General features: G+C 38.8%; 2 protein-coding genes across 3 annotated transcripts; one reads left to right on the top strand and one right to left on the bottom strand.

Annotated features, from left to right (window-relative positions):
• Window positions 1-77: 77 nt before the first annotated feature.
• Window positions 78-12,768, top strand: osmr (oncostatin M receptor). The gene is made up of 17 exons (XM_085475971.1): window positions 78-255; window positions 441-592; window positions 820-970; window positions 2,544-2,816; window positions 2,911-3,040; window positions 3,552-3,700; window positions 5,535-5,668; window positions 5,766-5,907; window positions 6,669-6,754; window positions 6,882-7,089; window positions 8,287-8,469; window positions 8,556-8,657; window positions 9,855-10,010; window positions 10,221-10,373; window positions 10,510-10,591; window positions 10,693-10,777; window positions 11,613-12,768. Exons 1-17 carry the CDS (start codon window positions 174-176, stop codon window positions 12,018-12,020), a joined length of 2,676 nt encoding a protein of 891 aa, XP_085332097.1. The 5' UTR covers window positions 78-173; the 3' UTR covers window positions 12,021-12,768.
• Window positions 12,769-14,095: 1,327 nt separating this feature from the next.
• Window positions 14,096-19,026, bottom strand: LOC146697299 (uncharacterized). 2 transcript variants are annotated; one of them, XM_085475972.1, is made up of 5 exons: window positions 18,781-19,026; window positions 18,306-18,360; window positions 17,441-17,509; window positions 14,946-15,030; window positions 14,096-14,695 (listed from the first exon to the last, which is right to left on the bottom strand). In XM_085475972.1, exons 1-5 carry the CDS (start codon window positions 18,865-18,867, stop codon window positions 14,647-14,649), a joined length of 345 nt encoding a protein of 114 aa, XP_085332098.1. In that variant the 5' UTR covers window positions 18,868-19,026; the 3' UTR covers window positions 14,096-14,646. The 2 variants fall into 2 exon arrangements, with proteins under 2 accessions (XP_085332098.1, XP_085332099.1); XM_085475973.1 differs by lacking the exon at window positions 18,781-19,026 and adding an exon at window positions 18,694-18,769.

The raw sequence follows: 19,026 nt of genomic DNA on the forward strand, positions 1-19,026 counted from the left end.
TCTTACTTATGTGAAAAACGGCACAGCACCATTGGTTTAACATTTAAACACTCCTCTCTTGACTTCCGATTATACATTACGCAACACTCGCACTTCTACTCATACTAACACTTGCTGCTGACTTATTAGGCTTTCAGTTGGCGTGCTCAGTGAAAAACGGTTCACATGAGAGGATGATAAATGTCAGGAAATCCTTTTTCAGCCTTTTCGGGTTGTATCTGATATTTTCGAACACTGAATGTTGCTTTGACGATGGTAAGTTGGGTTCGTTTATGTTCTTTCTGATCATTTTAAAGTTCTCTCAATATGTCATCTTGATGTGTGCTCAATCACAGGTAAAGAAATTCCGGAAAGTTGATTCTGTTCATTGTCTAAACAGGACCAACATTCTGGGACCCTGAATGTGTAACTTTACATCCTTCTGTTCTGTCATACGCCAGGCTGTTATCTGCCAAAACCAAACATCACTCTGAAAGCTATTAATGACAAGCAGACCCTTGTGGTGAGCTGGTTGGTAAAACACAGCAGTTTTGTGGGTGACATTTATGAGATCGAGCTCAGCCGCACTGAACAGCACACCGTTATTTACACTGTGAGTATTGAGAGGTGTGTTTTCTGTTTTTAATGCTGTTTAAAAGTCATAGAATACAGTCAGAATGTTACATATAAAAGATAATTTGTATTTTTTCTGCCAGGTCATCACAGAGAAAGACAGAATCTTTTTTTTTCCATTACCACCACATTTAATTGATTCTGTAATCCTGCTTTTAAGACCTACCAGTGTTATTATGAACAATTATTTCCTGTTTTTTAACCTAGAAAAATGTGAGTGTATCACCTGGAGTTTCGGCCAAATACACATGGACATGGATCTCTGATCTGCCTCTGGAGTGTGTTGATCACTTTGTCAGAATGCGATACTATAATCAGTCTGACCAGAGTCCTTGGAGCAACTGGATAACCAACTCTGGTGAGATGTTATGCTGATCATTAAATGTCAGCCTACGTGTTTTACTGATGAGGTTAAAAAGCAGCAGTTGTCGTTTTCTTAGGAATGAAACGTTTCTCAACATCTACAGTAATTGCAAACGTCTCTTTCAACATATATCTTACGCGTACAATGCAAATATGTACATGGTTGGGAAATAAGGTGTTGTCTGCAACACTTTTTTGTTTTTTTTAGTTTACTACCTATAAGGGAAGTAAAGTAAAAAAAAAAATGTAATAAAAATTAAACTTTTTAAAAATGTTATAGTTTCTGTGGGTCATCAGTCTGGACTCAAGGCAGGGTTGTTGTTTTTTTGTAATAGCCAAGCGAGTCCAACAGCGAGTCTGTTTGGCATTGTCTTGTTGAAATAAGTGAGGCTTTCACTGAAAAAGACATTTCATAGATGCATTTATTACGTATTTATCTTTTAGAATGTTGGTTATCTACAATTAATCAGGCAAAATGTTTACATTTTGCCTACAGGGTTTACATGAGCTATTATATATATTATTTAAACTGCATTTTGTTGCCTTGTACTTGTGACATGTGCAATGACAATAAAGTTGAATTCTATTCTATTCTACTGTATTATACAGCAATTTTTTAATATAATTTCCCGTTTTCAATGACTCAAAAGGAATCGGGCACATTTACTACTGGACACAATTTTAAATATATAGATTTTTGTTAATTCTTGGATGAAAATTATTTTGAGTCAATGACAGCCTGAAGTTTAGAAACCATCACATCACCAAGTGCTGTATGTTCTCCCTCCCACTGTTTACTGCAGTTTGTTGCTTGTTTTTCTGTCTCTGTGACATCCTGTGTCATAAAACTGCTTCTTCCAGCAATCATATCATGTAACACTTACAGTCGTGTCCATGTCATAACATTGCCTTTACCAGGTGTGACAGAATACTTTACTGCGTAAAAACATATTTTTCCTCTTTTCTTTTGTGTTGCTTATCCTTGTGGTCAGACATGTTTGAGAGAATACTTTGAGTCAAAAGGTGTTTATTTCTTCTTCTTGGACTCTTTTCTTGGGGGGAGGGGTTGTTAAGTTATGTAAATTCTAATCGATTTCATCTTTCGTCTAAACAACCATTCTTCCGTTTCTTGGAATCTGTATAGTCCTCAGGTACGACGTCACTCATGAAGTTAAAAGAAATTGCCCATGCCGTATTGCACTAATCCAACCCGATATCATTAAGGATGGTGAATGAACGACACACTAATGACAAATCAGATGGCCTCTCTCCTCAATAAGCTGGAGGATGCAATGTTCATCATTTCCAAAAAAGAAAACAAAAGTCTGAAAGCTTTGATTGGTCAGACTACAGAACAGTTTGCCACGCAGCCTTAATCCACCTTAATGACCTTGGGTGCAAAGAAAGCAGAGGCATTTCTGAATCCCCTTTGTTTTTTGTGTCTCTGTCAGTGCAACAATACAATTTTTGTTCCCCTTTTAAGAACCCTAGAACATACCAAGGGATTATGCATGAAATTCTGAACAGCTCTTCATCAGACTGCACTGTAACTTTACTTTGTCTTGCAGGATTCAAAGCAAACGATAAGATCCACATTTTCCCCTCCAGCCGTGTGCTGAGGCAGGGCAGCAGTGCCATGTTCTGCTGTATTCCCCCAACAGGGGTGAACGTTAAAAGAATGACCTTCAGGAACGAGGAATACCGTCTTTTGAGCATTGGAGGCGGAGTAAAAGCTATCACTGTAAACAACCTCACTATCCCAAAAGGAATAATTAAGCATTTGTTACTGACCTGCGATGATGCAACAGGCAAAAGTTTTCCTGTCTGGAACTATATCAGTTGTAAGTTTGAATCTTTCTTTTTTTGTATTCTTTATTAATTTAATGCAGAACTTGTACATGTATAACTGTATATGTATATGTGTGTATATTGTAGTTCCACCCCAGAAACCCAGAAACCTCAGCTGTGTAACCTTTGACATGGTATCTGTCAGCTGCACATGGGATTCACCCAGAAAGCGACTCCTGCATGATCGCAACGTGCAAATTTACACTCTCCACATAGAGTAAGCACATGAAGTACACACCTTATATTGTAACACAATGTAAGGCATAGATGGCAGTGATTTTCATAATATTGGACTGATTCAGTGCTGTGGAAAGGTTTTGAGCCACCAGCCATATTTTTATATTTTGTTTCAAAGGAGCGACACTTATTGAGAAATTTTGAGGTTTTCTGAATGTCTTATAAGGTTTTTCTGGCATATATGAGCATGTCGTGCAGTGTGTTCCCAACAAATTTGAGGAAACTGGAAAACTGGAGTGCAAAAAAAGAAACAGCAGCCCCCCACCCCCACCCCCCCAAACCAAAGTATCTACAGCAGATAGCTCAAAGTCACGTCTCCCTGAAAGATGAATCATGGGAAAAGTCATCAGTACAAATTTCATAGGACACAAAAGATTTATTAAGCCTAATATAAAGTAATCAAACCATAAATATTATTTCACAAAAGTGTAAGCTGATGTGCTGGATGTGTTTGACGTCTTTTCCAATTCTATTGTTTATTAAAAACACAGAAACTCAGACAAGGCTCCCTTCACCTGTGAGCAGTCATCATGTACTTTTCCAGCTGTGCCACACCTGCAAAATTATAACATCAGTGTGTGGGTGAAGGACAAGCTAGGAGAGGAGATGGAACGTTATAGCTTCAACATCTCAGACAGAGGTCAGGGGTCATCTTTGTGTATACAACATATTCTCAGTTATGTTTTTGAAGGCATAAAGACACGTACATGTCAATTTAAACTGCTCTGTGGTTGATGCTTTCACAATTTACCTACACTGTGTAGTGAAATCAGCGTCAGTGTTGTTTTTGTACTGTTTGAATGTTCACTGCACAACCAGAAAATACACTGATATAAGATACAGTGGGGCAAAAAAGTATTTAGTCAGCCACCGATTGTGCAAGTTCCCACACTTAAAATGATGACAGAGGTCAGTAATTTGCACCAGAGATACACTTCAACTGTGAGAGACAGAATGTGAAAAAAAATTCCATGAATCCACATGGTAGGATTTGTAAAGAATTTATTCGTAAATTAGGGTGGAAAATAAGTATTTGGTCACCTCAAACAAGGAAAATCTCTGGCTCTCACAGACCTGTAACGTCTTCTGTAAGAAGCTTTTCTGTCCCCCACTCGTTACCTGTATGAATGGCACCTGTTTGAACTCATCATCTGTATAAAAGACACCTGTCCACAGCCTCAAACAGTCAGACTCCAAACTCCGCCATGGCCAAGACCAAAGAGCTTTCGAAGGACACCAGGAAAAGTATTGTAGACCTGCACCAGACTGGGAAGAGTGAATCTACAATAGGCAAGCAGCTTGGTGTGAAAAAATCAACTGTGGGAGCAATCATCAGAAAATGGGAGACATACAAGACCACTGATAATCTCCCTCGATCTGGGGCTCCACGCAAGATCTCATCCCGTGGGGTCAAAATGATCATGAGAACGGTGAGCAAAGATCCCAGAACCACACGGGGGGACCTGGTGAATGACCTGCAGAGAGCTGGGACCAAAGTAACAAAGGTCACCATCAGTAACACACTACAACGGCAGGGAATCAAATCCCGCAGTGCCAGACGTGTCCCGCTGCTGAAGCCAGTGCATGTCCAGGCCCGTCTGAAGTTTGCCAGAGAGCACATGGATGATACAGCAGAGGATTGGGAGAATGTCATGTGGTCAGATGAAACCAAAGTAGAACTTTTTGGTATAAACTCAACTCGTCGTGTTTGGAGGAAGAAGAATACTGAGTTGCATCCCAAGAACACCATACCTACTGTGAAGCATGGGGGTGGAAACATCATGCTATGGGGCTGTTTTTCTGCCAAGGGGACAGGACGACTGATCCGTGTTAAGGACAGAATGAATGGGGCCATGTATCGTGAGATTTTGAGCCAAAACCTCCTTCCATCAGTGAGAACTTTGAAGATGAAACGAGGCTGGGTCTTCCAACATGACAATGATCCAAAACACACCGCCCGGGCAACAAAGGAGTGTCTCCGTAAGAAGCATTTGAAAGTCCTGGAGTGGCCTAGCCAGTCTCCAGACCTCAACCCCATAGAAAATCTGTGGCGGGAGTTGAAAGTCCGTGTTGCTCGGCGACAGCCCCAAAACATCACTGCTCTCGAGAAGATCTGCATGGAGGAATGGGCCAAAATACCAGCTACTGTGTGTGCAAACCTGGTAAAGACCTATAGTAAACGTTTGACCTCTGTTATTGCCAACAAAGGTTATGTTACAAAGTATTGAGTTGTATTTTTGTTATTGACCAAATACTTATTTTCCACCCTAATTTACGAATAAATTCTTTACAAATCCTACCATGTGGATTCATGGATTTTATTTTTCACATTCTGTCTCTCACGGTTGAAGTGTACCTCTGGTGCAAATTACTGACCTCTGTCATCATTTTAGGTGGGGGAACTTGCACAATCGGTGGCTGACTAAATACTTTTTTGCCCCACTGTACATGGTTCGTGTGTGTGTTGCCATTAGTGTTTCCTGTTGTGAAGTCGCTGAGAGTGAACCGCGGGGTGACAGACGCCACAGTGTCCTGGAGCATGCAGGAAAGCTTGACTCGTATGAACCTTATCTGTCAGGTTGCTACAGTCCCACTCGGCACCGTGGAGGTGAATTCATTTAAGTTAACAATAATAATCATCAAACTGTTGAGTGTAGATTTGACATTTTAGTGCATGTTTTTTTCCCCATTTACTTCTGTAACAGCTGAGGTGCAACAACATTATGAGCAGTTTCTGCGACACAAAACTGGAGCACCTGGTTCCCAACACGAAGTACAATGTCAGAGTACGCTGCACTGTCAATGGACGACTGTGGGGAGAAGGGGCAGAAGAAACCTTCATAACAGGTAAATATAAATATAATTAGAAAAAATGTTGTTTTACAAATATCATATCGTGTTCAAGTCCAGATTTAATAAAGTGTGAGAAAGACTAAAATTATTGAAGGGCAAAAATTAATTTTCAGTGTTTAGCTTTTATCTGCAAAATGATGCTGCATGAAGGAGCAATTATTGCATACAAACATATTTTTCTTTTCTCTTGTGTTGCTTATCCTTGTGATGGGTTTGTTCATTTGAAAAGAGACTTAAATGCAACATTTGTGTTTGCAGTTGTTTTTCTTAACATGATCTTCACATGAAAAGTCATCAGTGCACAACGATTTATTAAGCCAGTTATAGAGTAATCAAACTACAAGTATTACTTCACAAAAGAGCAAGCTGACACTTTGCTGGATGTGTTTGAGGTCTCTTCCAATTCTCTTGTTTGTTAAAATTACAAATACTTGAAAATATCAGTAAAGTAAAAAGCAAGAGCTTAGCAACAAACTCCCAAAGAACTTTCATTCTTTCATTTTCTTTCATTCCCCATGTACTATCAGGCTTTGATACAACACTTTTCTTTTCTTACTGACCACTCAAAGCCACATTTCGCCATATATTTTAATCTACATGCTGTAAGTACTTTATCTACTGTGGCCAATTTAGAATCACCAACTAACCTAACAAGTCTTGGTCTCGGCTTGCTTTGGTACATACAACAAACAAACAAAGTGCTCTAGTTCAATGATCTGCTGCCTGTTATGCTCTAAACAAGTCATTTTCCTCAGATCCACTGGTGTCCTTGGATTTATGGAGAAGAATACAGCCGCTGTCTAACTCGCGCACTCGTCAAGTTACTCTGATGTGGAAGCCAGTAAGTCATTTTTCTGTGCCCTTTAAGCACAAATACTTGGTGGAATAGTACTCTGGTTTTAGAGAATATACAGTATGTCACCGTTACCTTGAACATCCTTCACCCTTAATTACTAATTTATTCTCAGCGTATTGCTGGCACAGCAGCCACAATAAACATACAAGAGTACACGGTTCAGTGGTCACAGGAAGGCCAAACAGAGTCGAAGAACAGCAGCGTGGGCCAGGCAGTGGTGTCCATTGGCCCAGGAAAGTGTGACTTCACTGTCCAGGCTGTCCTCCCCTCTGGCACCTCCATCCCCGCCAACATCACCATCCCACCAGCAGAGCACAAAGGTGAACAGCTTCTCTACACCCAGAGTCTCTTAAATTTAAATGCTTACTTAGACATTTAACTGTTTTTTTTTCCCTTTGATAAAACAAAGGGTTACAAAAGGGTTAAAAGGGACTTTTTAAAAAACGTTTAAGACTGATTATAACAATTTCAAGTAGTCCAGCCTAGAAATGTAAATGTATTAACAACAAATATCTCTGTTGTTTGTTTCCTTGAATTAAAAAACGAAAAAGTGAAACAACGAGTGTCACTAGAGATTAATAACAAGTATGATTCAATGCAGAGAGGTCTATTAACACATAGTGAGTGAGGAAGAAACACCCAGTGCATCATGGGAATCCCCCAGCAGTGTACGCCTATTGCAGCATAACTAAGGGAGGATTCAGGGTCATCTGGTCCAGCCCTAACTATATGCTTTAGCAAAAAGGAAAGTTTTAAGCCTAATCTTGAAAGTAGAGATAGTGTCTGTCTCCTGAATCCAAACTGGAAGCTGGTTCCACAGAAGAGGGACCTGAAAACTGAAGGCTCTCCCTCCCATTCTACTTTTAAATACTCTAGGAACAACAAGTAGGCCTGCAGTGCGAGAGCGAAGTGCTCTTATAGGGTGATAATGGTACTACAAGGTCATTAAGATAAGATGGGGCCAGATTATTTAAGACCTTGTATGTGAGGAGCAGAAGAATTCAATTCTGGATTTAACAGGGAGCCAATGAAGGGAAGCCAAAACAGGAGAAATATGCTCTCTCTTTCTAGTAACCTGTTAGTACTCTTGCTGCAGCATTTTGGATTAACTTAAGGCTTTTTAGGGAGTTTTTAGGACATCCTGATAATAATGAATTACTGTAGTCCAGCCTAGAAATAATAAGTGCATGAACTAGTTTTTCAGCATCACTCTGAGACAGGATGCTCTAATTTTGGCGCTATTGCACAAATGGAAGAAAGCAGTCATACAGTTGTTTAATGTGCACATTGAAGAACATATCCTGGTCAAAGACAACTCCAAAATTCCTCACAGTGTTACTGCCATCAAGAGTAAGCATCTGGTTAGATACTGCATTTCTAAGATTTTTATGGCAGAGTACAATAACTCAAGTTTTATTAGAATTTAGAAGCAGAAAAACACTTTGCATTTTCAAATCTACTCAGCCAGGGTCTAAAGTCCTGAGTTATTTTGCTTTGTTTTGGACTTTTCCCCCCAGAAAATCTCCCAGTACAGAAGCGTTTAGACAGTACCAGCGAGGGTGGTTTCAATCTGACATGGGAAGATCAGAGCACTGCCACCTGTGGCTATGTTGTGGAGTGGTGCGTGCTGGGAAATGCAGTGCCTTGCACTCTGCAGTGGAAAGTGCCAGAGGGAAATAATGCATTGTTATTACATGCTAGTAAGTTTTATTGTTGTTTTCATTCAGCAATTAATGTAAATACATTTACTCTTGTTTAGCATTCACTGTCATATTTTTATTTTTAGGTGAATTCCAAGCAGGTTACAGGTATACATTTTATATTTATGGATGCACGGACAATGGATATGGACTACTGGAGATACAGACTGGTTACTCACAGGAATTCAGTGAGTTTTGTTATTGCATGTGTGTGTGTGTGTGTGTGTTGTATTCATTTATTATGTATAGAAGAGACATTTGAGGCTGAGCGTATTCTAATGTCATAATTCTTCTTACAAAGTGCAGTTAAGATTGACTCTCATGTGATTATACTCTTTGTCTGTTCTGGTAGGTTCCCAAGTTTGTCAGAAATACCATAATTTTTTTTAATTAATTTTTGACTCTGCATAGCACCAAAGTAGATTTTAAAATTAAATATATGATTGAAGTGCAGACCTTCAGCTTTAATTAAAGGGGTTTAACAAAAGTATTTAGTATATACCTCAAGTATTCAACCTGAATTATACAATGTTCCCTGTTTTCTGAAACTGAAAAACAAACAGTTCCAGGGCCATGAGGCCTGTTTCCTCATTATTCCACGACAAATTAAGTAGATAAAAGATGTGGAGTTTAAACAGAACCAGTTTTTCTTGACTTGTAGGTTTTCTGACAATCTCGGCTGCTTCAATTGCTTATTGTGATCCAAGAATGATACCATGATATTGAGACTGGGACTCTGTAAGCATCATGTCATCTTTAGCTTTTTACCTTGTTCTTCTTTTAAGTCTCTGGTCTCTAGCACAGAATAGGATGGTGAGAAAACTTCTATCATAGTTTGGATCTGGAGTGTGCAGTTGAAAGTAAACGTTTTTATACACTGTAAAAAAAAATATTTTTTTTAAACTGTAAAAAAACAAAACATGAAACTTTTTTTTTAACAGAGGTTGCTTTTAATGGTAAAATTCAATATGTTTACAAAACACAGAAAAAAGCAATAATCCTTAAAAAATTAATACAGAGTAGTCCTTTATTTTAAAATGGTACATTGTACTGTACATTTACCATTTTTACAGAGTAGTAGTTAAAATTTTGACACAGGATATCCTATCTTTGACTAATAGGGGCACCCTGTAAACAAGATAGTCTTTCCTGTTTTGCAGTTCTGATATGCAGAGTGGAGTAATTACTGTGATGCAATCATCTGAAGAGCTACATGTTTAAATAACAAAATACCATATTAGTATAGGTATTTTATAGAAGTTGAGGTTTTGAACTCCGGGGAAACTTTGTTTTGAGAAACTGCATTGTTGCTTTGACACCAGCTAAGCTGCAAATGTTTTAATTAGTTCGGCCTTCCTTCCTCATTACTATCTCCTGTTTCTCAGATTCTGTTCAGCGCCCAAGTCTGGTTGAACCTGTTCAGAGTACTTCCTCTTCTGTGACACTGGAGTGGCATTACAATGAAGATGATCCAGCTCAGCCAGCATTCATCATGGGGTACCTGGTTACAGTGCAGGAAGTAGGATCTGTTTTGCTGCCAGGTCAGGTTGCGAGAGAGTGTGGAGGAATAAACCAGCAATGTTGATCTTCTTCATCTTAATCTCAGTCTGTGGACGTGTTCTAATTATTTACATGATTGAATTTATTTCATATTTCTGGGCAGTGTCAGATAAACCTGATTTGCGTTAAACTTAGTCAGGATGGTGCCCAGCACAATTATTTAATCTGTGTATCATCCTGTGTACATCTAGATGGGTCCAATGTCTCAGTTGCAGAGCCCCACGTGAAGTTTGTGACCATAGAGAGTCTGAAGGAGAACACAGAGTATACTTGCTCTGTGAGTGCTCTCACTAAAGAGGGGCCTGGGCTACCAGCCAGCATTACCTTCAGAACCAAAAGCAACTGTGAGTTTTAAAACACGCAGGGGGATCCCAGAGATACCGCTACTGAACTGTATTCTTTCCTGGGAGAACCTTTGATAGAAGATGTCAACTTCCAGTGCATGAAGTAATTAATTTCAACTTCTTTTTCCTCCTGTAGACTCTTCTCTCATAATCAAGGTACTGACTCCCATCTTTTTACTCATGGGCTTCACTGTTCTCCTGTGGTCCCAAGTGAAAATGTGAGTAAGGTCATCTTTCAATAGAGACCTAAAGATAGAATCCTGAAGATGATGATATAAACCATTTTGAACTCTTTAAAAAAAGAAACTATCTGTTTCAGTGTGAGGAGCAGGCTGAAGGAGATATTTATTTACCCTGTGGATATGAACATTAAAACTCCAGAGTTCGAAAGCTTCCTGCATGAGGTATGAGCTAATCACTGAGAGAGCAAAAAAAAAAAAAAAATGCACAAAGAGGAAATATCCAGCCTAGGAAGGAATGATATCTATTTCTGACACAAGATTCTAGCTGCTCAGCAGTCCTAGGTCTTTGTCATATTTTTGTTTCATCATAAACCAAATGTTTTTCCACTGATGGACTGCAGGCAAGCCAGTTCAGCCAGCTGATTCTCCCACTACAAAGCCATGTTGTTATAATGACTGCAGTATGCAGTTTAGCATTGTCTTGCTGAAATATGTAAGGCCTCCTCTGAGAAAGATGTCTGAATGGGTGACAGTGTTGCACCAAAACGTGTAGATCAATTGCATAGACACCTATTCCCCCCTAATACCATCAGAGATGCAGGGTTACGAACTGAGTGCAGATAACAAACCGAACGGTCCTTCTCCTCTTTAGGTCCACAGAAGACGACAGCATTTCTGTGTTGTCTTCACGTTTGGCTTGTTCTTTGCATGGTAGAACTGTAACCTGTCAAAGATTTCTGGAAGTCTTCCAGTGCCCTTGCAGTGATTTGCAGGAATGAATCATGCCTGTTTTAAGTCAATTTCACCTGAGGGCCCAAAATTTAAAGCCATCCAATAAGATAATAATCAAAGTTTTCATTAGTTGTCCAAACATTATAAACAGATTGGTGAATCTCTGCCTATCTTTACTTCTGAGAAACACTGCCTCTCTCAGATGCTTTGAGACATGCTGCTACCATCAGTCTAAACCTTTGATTCCCCGCCCCCGCCTAACTAGGTTTGTGTTTATATTTGGATTTGTGCCTGTCACTTAAGTTATCATATCTTCTTTGCACAGACTGATCAGTGGCTGCAGTCTCAGAAGCCAGAGGAGTGCATCAGCTGTGACATCCAGATTTTGAATGGCAGACCCTCTCTAAATGAAATAACCGCACTGAGAGATTCTGAGCTTATGAATGAACCATGCTCTCCTAGTTTGCAGTCCTCGCTTTCATCTTCATCACCTTCTTGCATGCTGCTCGAAGCAAATTACTGTCCACAGTTAGCTACTCTGCCCTGGGACAGACCAGCCTCTCAGCAAGTCACAAGCCTGATGAACAGGAGTTACTTATACACTTTGAAGGAGGGTTACTCTGAACCACCTAATGTTGTATTCAGTGAAACCAAATCAAGCTTTGAAGCTTCTGACTGCCCCCTTGAATCATGCGGTGTCATATATGGTTATATCGCCAATGATTCTTTATAAATACTGAGTCAAGTCTGACTCAGTATTTCTTCCTGTCCCATACCGTAAATACAGAATTTGTTTATTAGACATATTGTGAATCAGCTATCCTGTATTCATGCTAAACTGTAAATTGCAGAAGTGGTTTTGTTTAAAAATGATATTATATGGGTGTTATCATAACAAAGAATTAGTAGTGCACAAAACTCAAATCAGATTGTCTAAAGTTTGATGTGAGAAGAGAAACAAAAACTCAGGATTTTGCTCAACTGTGAAGGAACTGGAGATGTTATCTACAGGATGTAAGTGCTGCAACAGATAAGGTAGATGAGCAGGCTTAGATGTTTGCATATTTTCTGAGCATGACTTTTTAACATAGCTTGTGATGCAGAAGGTGCTGATAGTGGTGTAGTTGTTAATGGGATGTAGGTATAATGCTTGAAGTGCCGTGCTATATGAATCCATAGTTAAAAACGCGACTCGTGTAACATTGCTATTAGCTCATTTGGTTCAGCAGGTGACTCATGTGTCCTTTGAAATGAAAACATGAATAAAGTGCTTTTCTATATAAATGTAAGAACATTATTAGAGGTATTAGTTTAGGAATTTTTAACACTGCCATCTTTTCGCCTTTTCTCCATATCCTTTTAGACATCCCAGCCCTGTCTGATTCTGTGGCATGCATGCTCACATTCACACTAGATTAACTTGGCTCAACTTGTTTTCTTTTCAGAATCCTATTAAATGGCTTTCTTTTTATTTTCAAGCATTATTAAAATATCCGTTTTCTTTCTTTTGTCATGAAGGTTGAATTAAAAAAAAAAAAAAGGAAAATTAGAGGAAATGTTTAGTCATCATTTCTCTGGAATTTCTCGATCAGTGACTCATAATTGGAATTTTTCCACTTCAGCTCAGGTCTACTTGTTGTAACAGGTTGTTCAGCAAATTCTCACCTAAGTTTACATGCATTGTGTTCTATACAGTTATTATGCAGTTAGCACACCGGGTACAGCTCATAATCTAATTTAATACAAAGTAGATTCAGGTTGTGTTCTATCGTCTTGCACATTTACATTTTACAGTTGAAATTAGTGGGGGGTTTTTTTTTAGCTCAGTTATTTCTAAGCCTTCTAGGAAACTGAGTGAAGTCTATAGCATTTCAGACTCCAGTTATGATTCTATTTTAAGATCACACCTTTTGATAACATGTTGATTTATAAACTGTTACAATTTGTTTTTGACCAATAGTTGAAAGTACTAAGTATTTGTACTCATATTAGTTTTAGTAACTAACACAAAGTTGCAAAAATGCCCTTCTGACAGGTTGTTCAAATAATACCTTGTATAAGGCAGAACTCACACATTCACCAAATACTTTTCATAAAAAGTAAAACATGACAATTAGGACATCTTAATTAAATCAAGTCCTATCCTTGTATATTCACTGTTTCTGCTGTTAATCAAACCACACATCTGCCTTTTTTCCATGCCTTTAAATCAAATGCAATCAAGCCATGACTGGTTTGGATAATTCAAATGTGGAGTATCATATATATTCCTATTTAAAATCAAAAGTTTCAGTATCTCTACTGAAATCTATTCAAGCTTCCTCCACCTGACACTTCTCCCCCACATTCGCTCGTTATGAAGAGCCAAGCGTCAAAAATGGTTAAAATGAGTCACATCTGAGTTGATATGACAGAAATAACTGCTCAGACTTAAGAAAATGTGGTTCATCAAAGACATGCAGTATAGCATATGTATATGTATAGCATAGAAAAGACCAGAAATACTTTTTCTCCTCCTTTGCTTCTTTCACATAGATTTAAATTGAGTCACACAGGACTACATGACTGGTAAATCAGAATAGATTCCTCATTACAGTCACATGAGCACTTAAGCTGTCGATTGCTTTTTTCCATTAACATTTCTGCATGAATTCTGGAGAAAAAAAGACCAAAAGAAACAAAAACAGGTGCTGTACAGCCTGAGAGATATTGAAACTATTGACTCAGAACTTTACTCAGCCCATATTATAAACACCTAAAATAAACAAAGAAAGTAGTTGATTAGATTCACCAAACAGTCGCATCCACTAAATGTAAAAAATACTTTTATTATAGACTCATACAGTAGTTACAAAATCCTGAGGAGCAATTGCGCACATAAGCTTGTCTGAGGCACCACTAGGTGACAGAACAGGATAAAATGGTGAATGCTACTCTGATCTGATAATCAAATCCAAAATATTATAAAGAAATGCTAAAACGAAATAAGGACACATGCTTAAAATATAAAGATCCATTTGGTACAGTTGAGAAATAAAAAGCTTAAATAGCTACATATACTAAAAAAAAAAAAAAGAAATACTATATTCTCTCTGTCTTAGAGTCATTTACATGCAGCTCAATAGTCACTGGAGCGAGTTGTAGCCTCCCTCAGTAGTGCATAATTCACAGAAAACAGAAAAAGCAGACTGACCTGCCAAAACAGTGTTTAACGTCACCATGACTCTTTAAGTAAACAGAAGCCACCAGCAGACCGTAAAGCTGAGGAGGCACATGTGGCTCATCCATTTAGTTTAGCCAATGTCCATGAAATTTAAAATCCAAGATAACAGAACAGCTGCCAGATATCGTCCATGTCTTCACATAGAAGCTCTCTGATGTACTCTTACCCTCAACTTGTTGTGTTTTCTGGAGAGAAAAAAAAACGAGACAACCAACACAAATGAGTGTGTTTGCATGCAATAAAGCAGTGAAATGGAATAGGTGCTTATCAAGAAATGGGGCACAATTTGTGTTTTTGTGACGAGCTCAGATACAAAGTTCAGACGTGTGACCCCTAAAAGCAGGTGAACAAACTGCTGTTTGCTCGACTACAGTGTCAACAAGATCCAACAGAAGCTTCGGCAAAATCAAGTTTCAACTTGCACCCGTTCCTTACCGTTGTGGCGGTGACACCATACACTTCCACAGAATAGCATACAGTCCAAGCAAAAAGGCGATGAACAATGCGGCTGCAATGGAACCTAAAAAGCACAAAAACATTCATGTTTTACAAATTCATTCATATCATGCATTAGCACTTAAATCTCTAAGGGAAGCGTCGTACGATATGCTGCTTCTGTAATATCTGACAAGCATGCATAATTTGTTTACATGCTTTTATTACTGAATTCATCTGTTCTTAAACAGATAATAAAAACTGTTATATGGCTCTATATGCTCATATACACACTCCTCATTTCCCTATCTATTTGCTTAATAGTATTAAAAGAAAGATTCACTCTGCAAGAAAAAACAAGACGAATCCTGTTTAGCACTTCGTGCATTTCTTTTGCCACTTCTTAGACCTCTAATCTCTTATGATACAAAGACAATATAAAGTGCAGTTATAAATTCTGGGACTCCACCCACAAAACCTGAACATCGATGCTGTAATTCCTTATCTGACTCACGATCCATCACAATTCACAGGTTACTGCAGTGTGTAAAGTACACAGAGAACTTGATGAGTTTTCTTGTCATTGGTTGGCTCTACTTCACAATGAGTGTGAATAAGAGAAGGACCCTCGCAAACAATCATATCAATTTAGGAATATTATGATTACAGAGACGCACTTAACACATCAACATGTCGCAGCATTGACCATATGACCAGATCCTAATAGAATGGTGACAGGAAAGTCACCAAAAAAAAAAGGAAAAAAAAAAAAAGGTGTGAAATGACAAATATAAACTTGACCTTGAGGACAGTTTGGGTGAAAACCCTTTAGCTGGTCGGTGTGTGTAGGTTTTACAAAAATCTTAAAAATACTCTAGAAGTGCCGATTCTTGTAAACTGTAAACAGATGGATGAAAATACCTTACCATAGCATGGTGTTAAAAAATAATATAAAAATCCTTTAGTTAAATTTGCCCCCTCCCCTTCATGAGCATCTTTCTTTTCTGCATCTCAGTGCACAGCTTTTCCTCCAGTGTGTCAAATTGGTAGCGTGTTGACTTGCATTTTTGTTTCAGGGAAGCGGCCTGCCTGCAGACCAGACCTTTTATCACTTTAAAATATTTAGTGCATCATGAAACAAACAGTTTGAAAAGAAGAACCAGAACTGCTGAGCAGCTAGAATCCTACATCAGACAACAGAAGGAAAGTCCTCTCACAAAAGTCCAGCAGCTGGTCTCCTCTGTTCCCAGATGTTTACAGAGCGCTGTTTAAAAAAAAAAAAAAAACAAACCCAAAAACCCCCCAAAAAAACCAAAGAAACCACATCTCAACTTTTTTGAGATGTGTTGCTACCACCAAAGTCAAAATTCCATTTTGTTTTTACATCGCATCTCAACTTTTTGGATTTGGAGTTGTTGTGTTAATGGATAACACAACAAGAGGATGCTTCAGGTCATGCATTTATCCTGATACGCTAAGAAACCTGAAGTCATCATCTTAAAACTGCTATTTGTCTCTCCGGGCTGTAGCTACAGAATCAGCTCTCATTACCAGGGTTGATCCTTTGCCACATAAGTTGATGTTTGCTCTGTGCACAATGGGCCTTCCAGGCAGCGATGTTTAAAAAACAAACAAACAAACAAAAAAAACCCTCCAGATACACAAGGAAATGACTGAAGGAGAGAGACATCAAATTTACATCAGGTAGGTTTTTTATTTTTATGACCACTGTCCCTAAAATGTATGACTGCACCTAATAATAATGATGGGATTTCATTCGACTTTCAAGTTCTGGGTGTTTGATCCTCTTCACTTACACTTATCTCAAACATCAGATAAAAAGTGTACCACAAACTTTGCTTACAGAAGCGCAGTTTACTTAAGATGTGCTATATGCTCTTTTTTTTTAGCCCTCTAAAGTTTTGAACTTTAAAACAACTTTTAAGTTTGAATTCTCTGGTCAAGCATACGCATACTTCAACGGCGAAACACGTCCGGTCACACCGACAGGAGCTCCATGAGCAAACAGCAACATGACAACAAGAGCAATCTAAAGTCACAGGGGTGCAAAGCTTATTTAGCACAAGGGTCCGAAGATAAGAGAAAAATCTGCCTCCGTGTCTCAACAAAACCATGCAGGATATCAAAAAGGTCATATACAAACACAAACTCACACACAGCACAACAGCAAAGCATCATATTTGTGTTTATGGCTCATTCAATAAATATAGCCCTAAACAATTTGACCAAAGTCAGACAGTATTTTGCAGTCACACTCCTAAAATAACTGTAAAGTGTTTCTAAGGTGTTTTCAAGCTTGGCTGACTGTTGGTTGTGTAACTTGATTCGGTTTATTTTCAGTCTCGACTCTCTGGGAGAAACAGGCATTTTTGTTAGTTGTTGACTGAAGGTGGTCCATTTCACGTTTTCTCTCTCTTTGCAACAGGCCCTACATGGTGTAGAAAAACTTAATTTTAGACAAAAATTATGCTCACCTGGGATCATTCCATTAGTAAAAGTAGGAGAGTCCTTTGAGTTGGGATGAGTGGCAGCTGCAGTAGAAACTTTACAAGGAAGAAAACAGAAATACATGAATCCACAGCTAAAAAAAAGTCTATTTAAGATATATACTTGCCTGCGTAACAAATGTAAAAATATGACACAGTATTTTAAATTTTTACTTAAAAGTTCCATGTGAGTGTAAAGGACATAAACAACATTGAATTAACACTGAATAAATAACATAATTGTGAAATACTCTGATCGGGATTCAACAATTTTATTCCCAAGCAGCTTTTGCTGTGATGCTGGTGAAACTGTGTCAGTTAAAGATTCAAATCTACACAGTGCTCACACTGCTGCAATACACATGCTTCCTTCTCAGTGAGCACACTTTTTTACTACATGAACAGTTCCAGAAGCAGTTGGTTGATCCTCACTGTCTCCATTAAAATCAGAAACACCCCTTTCGTGTAATCCATACCCACAGTTGTTGCATAACACAGTAAATAATTTGCATTTTTGTGCAAGTTATTGCTATGCGTTCGTGTTGAGCAGAGACTATTGGGCGTCACTGAAACTGTGCCATGTTGTTTTTTTGCTCCCTATAAATAGAATGGACTGAATGGAATTCACCTGAAGTGAATTTATTGGATTCTTTCATCGAGTTTCAGGTAGTTAAGGCCCTTTTTGGTGGAGTTACTATCCACGCATAATACCGTGCCTAAAATGAAAACACTACAAAATATTGCAGCATCTCTTTCATTCTGTTATCTTGGGACTCTTCTGGTGAACTTACGATTCCAACCCAAGAGGAAGAAGACAGGTATGAGAAAACCTCAAGGAAGAGATAAGACCTACCATTGCTCTGCTGCACCGCATGTGACAACTGCTCCCCGAGATCTCGGTCGACCATCTGAAAGTGCAAGCAAAACATTCGGGTTTGAACACAAGAGTGCTGCCTACACACACACACTTTTAACTCGCCTTCTTTGTTAAAAACGTGTACATCTAACGTGTGTTACAGCAGATGTAGGAACTTGCTGCAGGAAGTTAAGGTGAAAAATCGGAGCGTTTGGGGGGCATCGACAGGCACAAAGGTAAGAGAATGTCCAAGAAAATGTAAAACGTGTGCGCCAGAGCAACGCTTGAGCGTGTGAATCTACTTACAGCCAAACAGAACAGGAACAGGTTACGCTCCCAGTAAAAACAATCAAACAAGCCCGCTTATAAACACGTAAATCAGTACCGTGTAACCGTCGTCAGACAGATCCCGACAGACTTGTTTTTGATACATTGTCGCTCACAAAACACACAAAAAGCGCTTCCTTCTCACCTTTGAACTATTTCCGTTATTGGTTAGAGCGCTGCTTTTGTTTTTCATCTCCGTCCACATTTTCAGGGCTGTGCGGCCAGACTTCATCAACTCATGCTGTTTTTCTCACCTCAGCGGCGCCCTGAGACGCACCTCTCGTGGTGCGTTCATGTGCTTCTTTTTGAACTCGTACAACAGCGCACACAAGCTTGCTGCTAATTTTCGACGCAGTGTAGAAACGATTAGGCTACATAAGTAAATTGATTC

Source organism: Copadichromis virginalis, linkage group LG12, assembly GCF_057382275.1.
Source record: "Copadichromis virginalis isolate Kocher_CV1m ecotype Utaka linkage group LG12, C_Virginalis_male_GT1.1, whole genome shotgun sequence".
In the NCBI taxonomy this organism is placed as follows: domain Eukaryota; kingdom Metazoa; phylum Chordata; class Actinopteri; order Cichliformes; family Cichlidae; genus Copadichromis; species Copadichromis virginalis.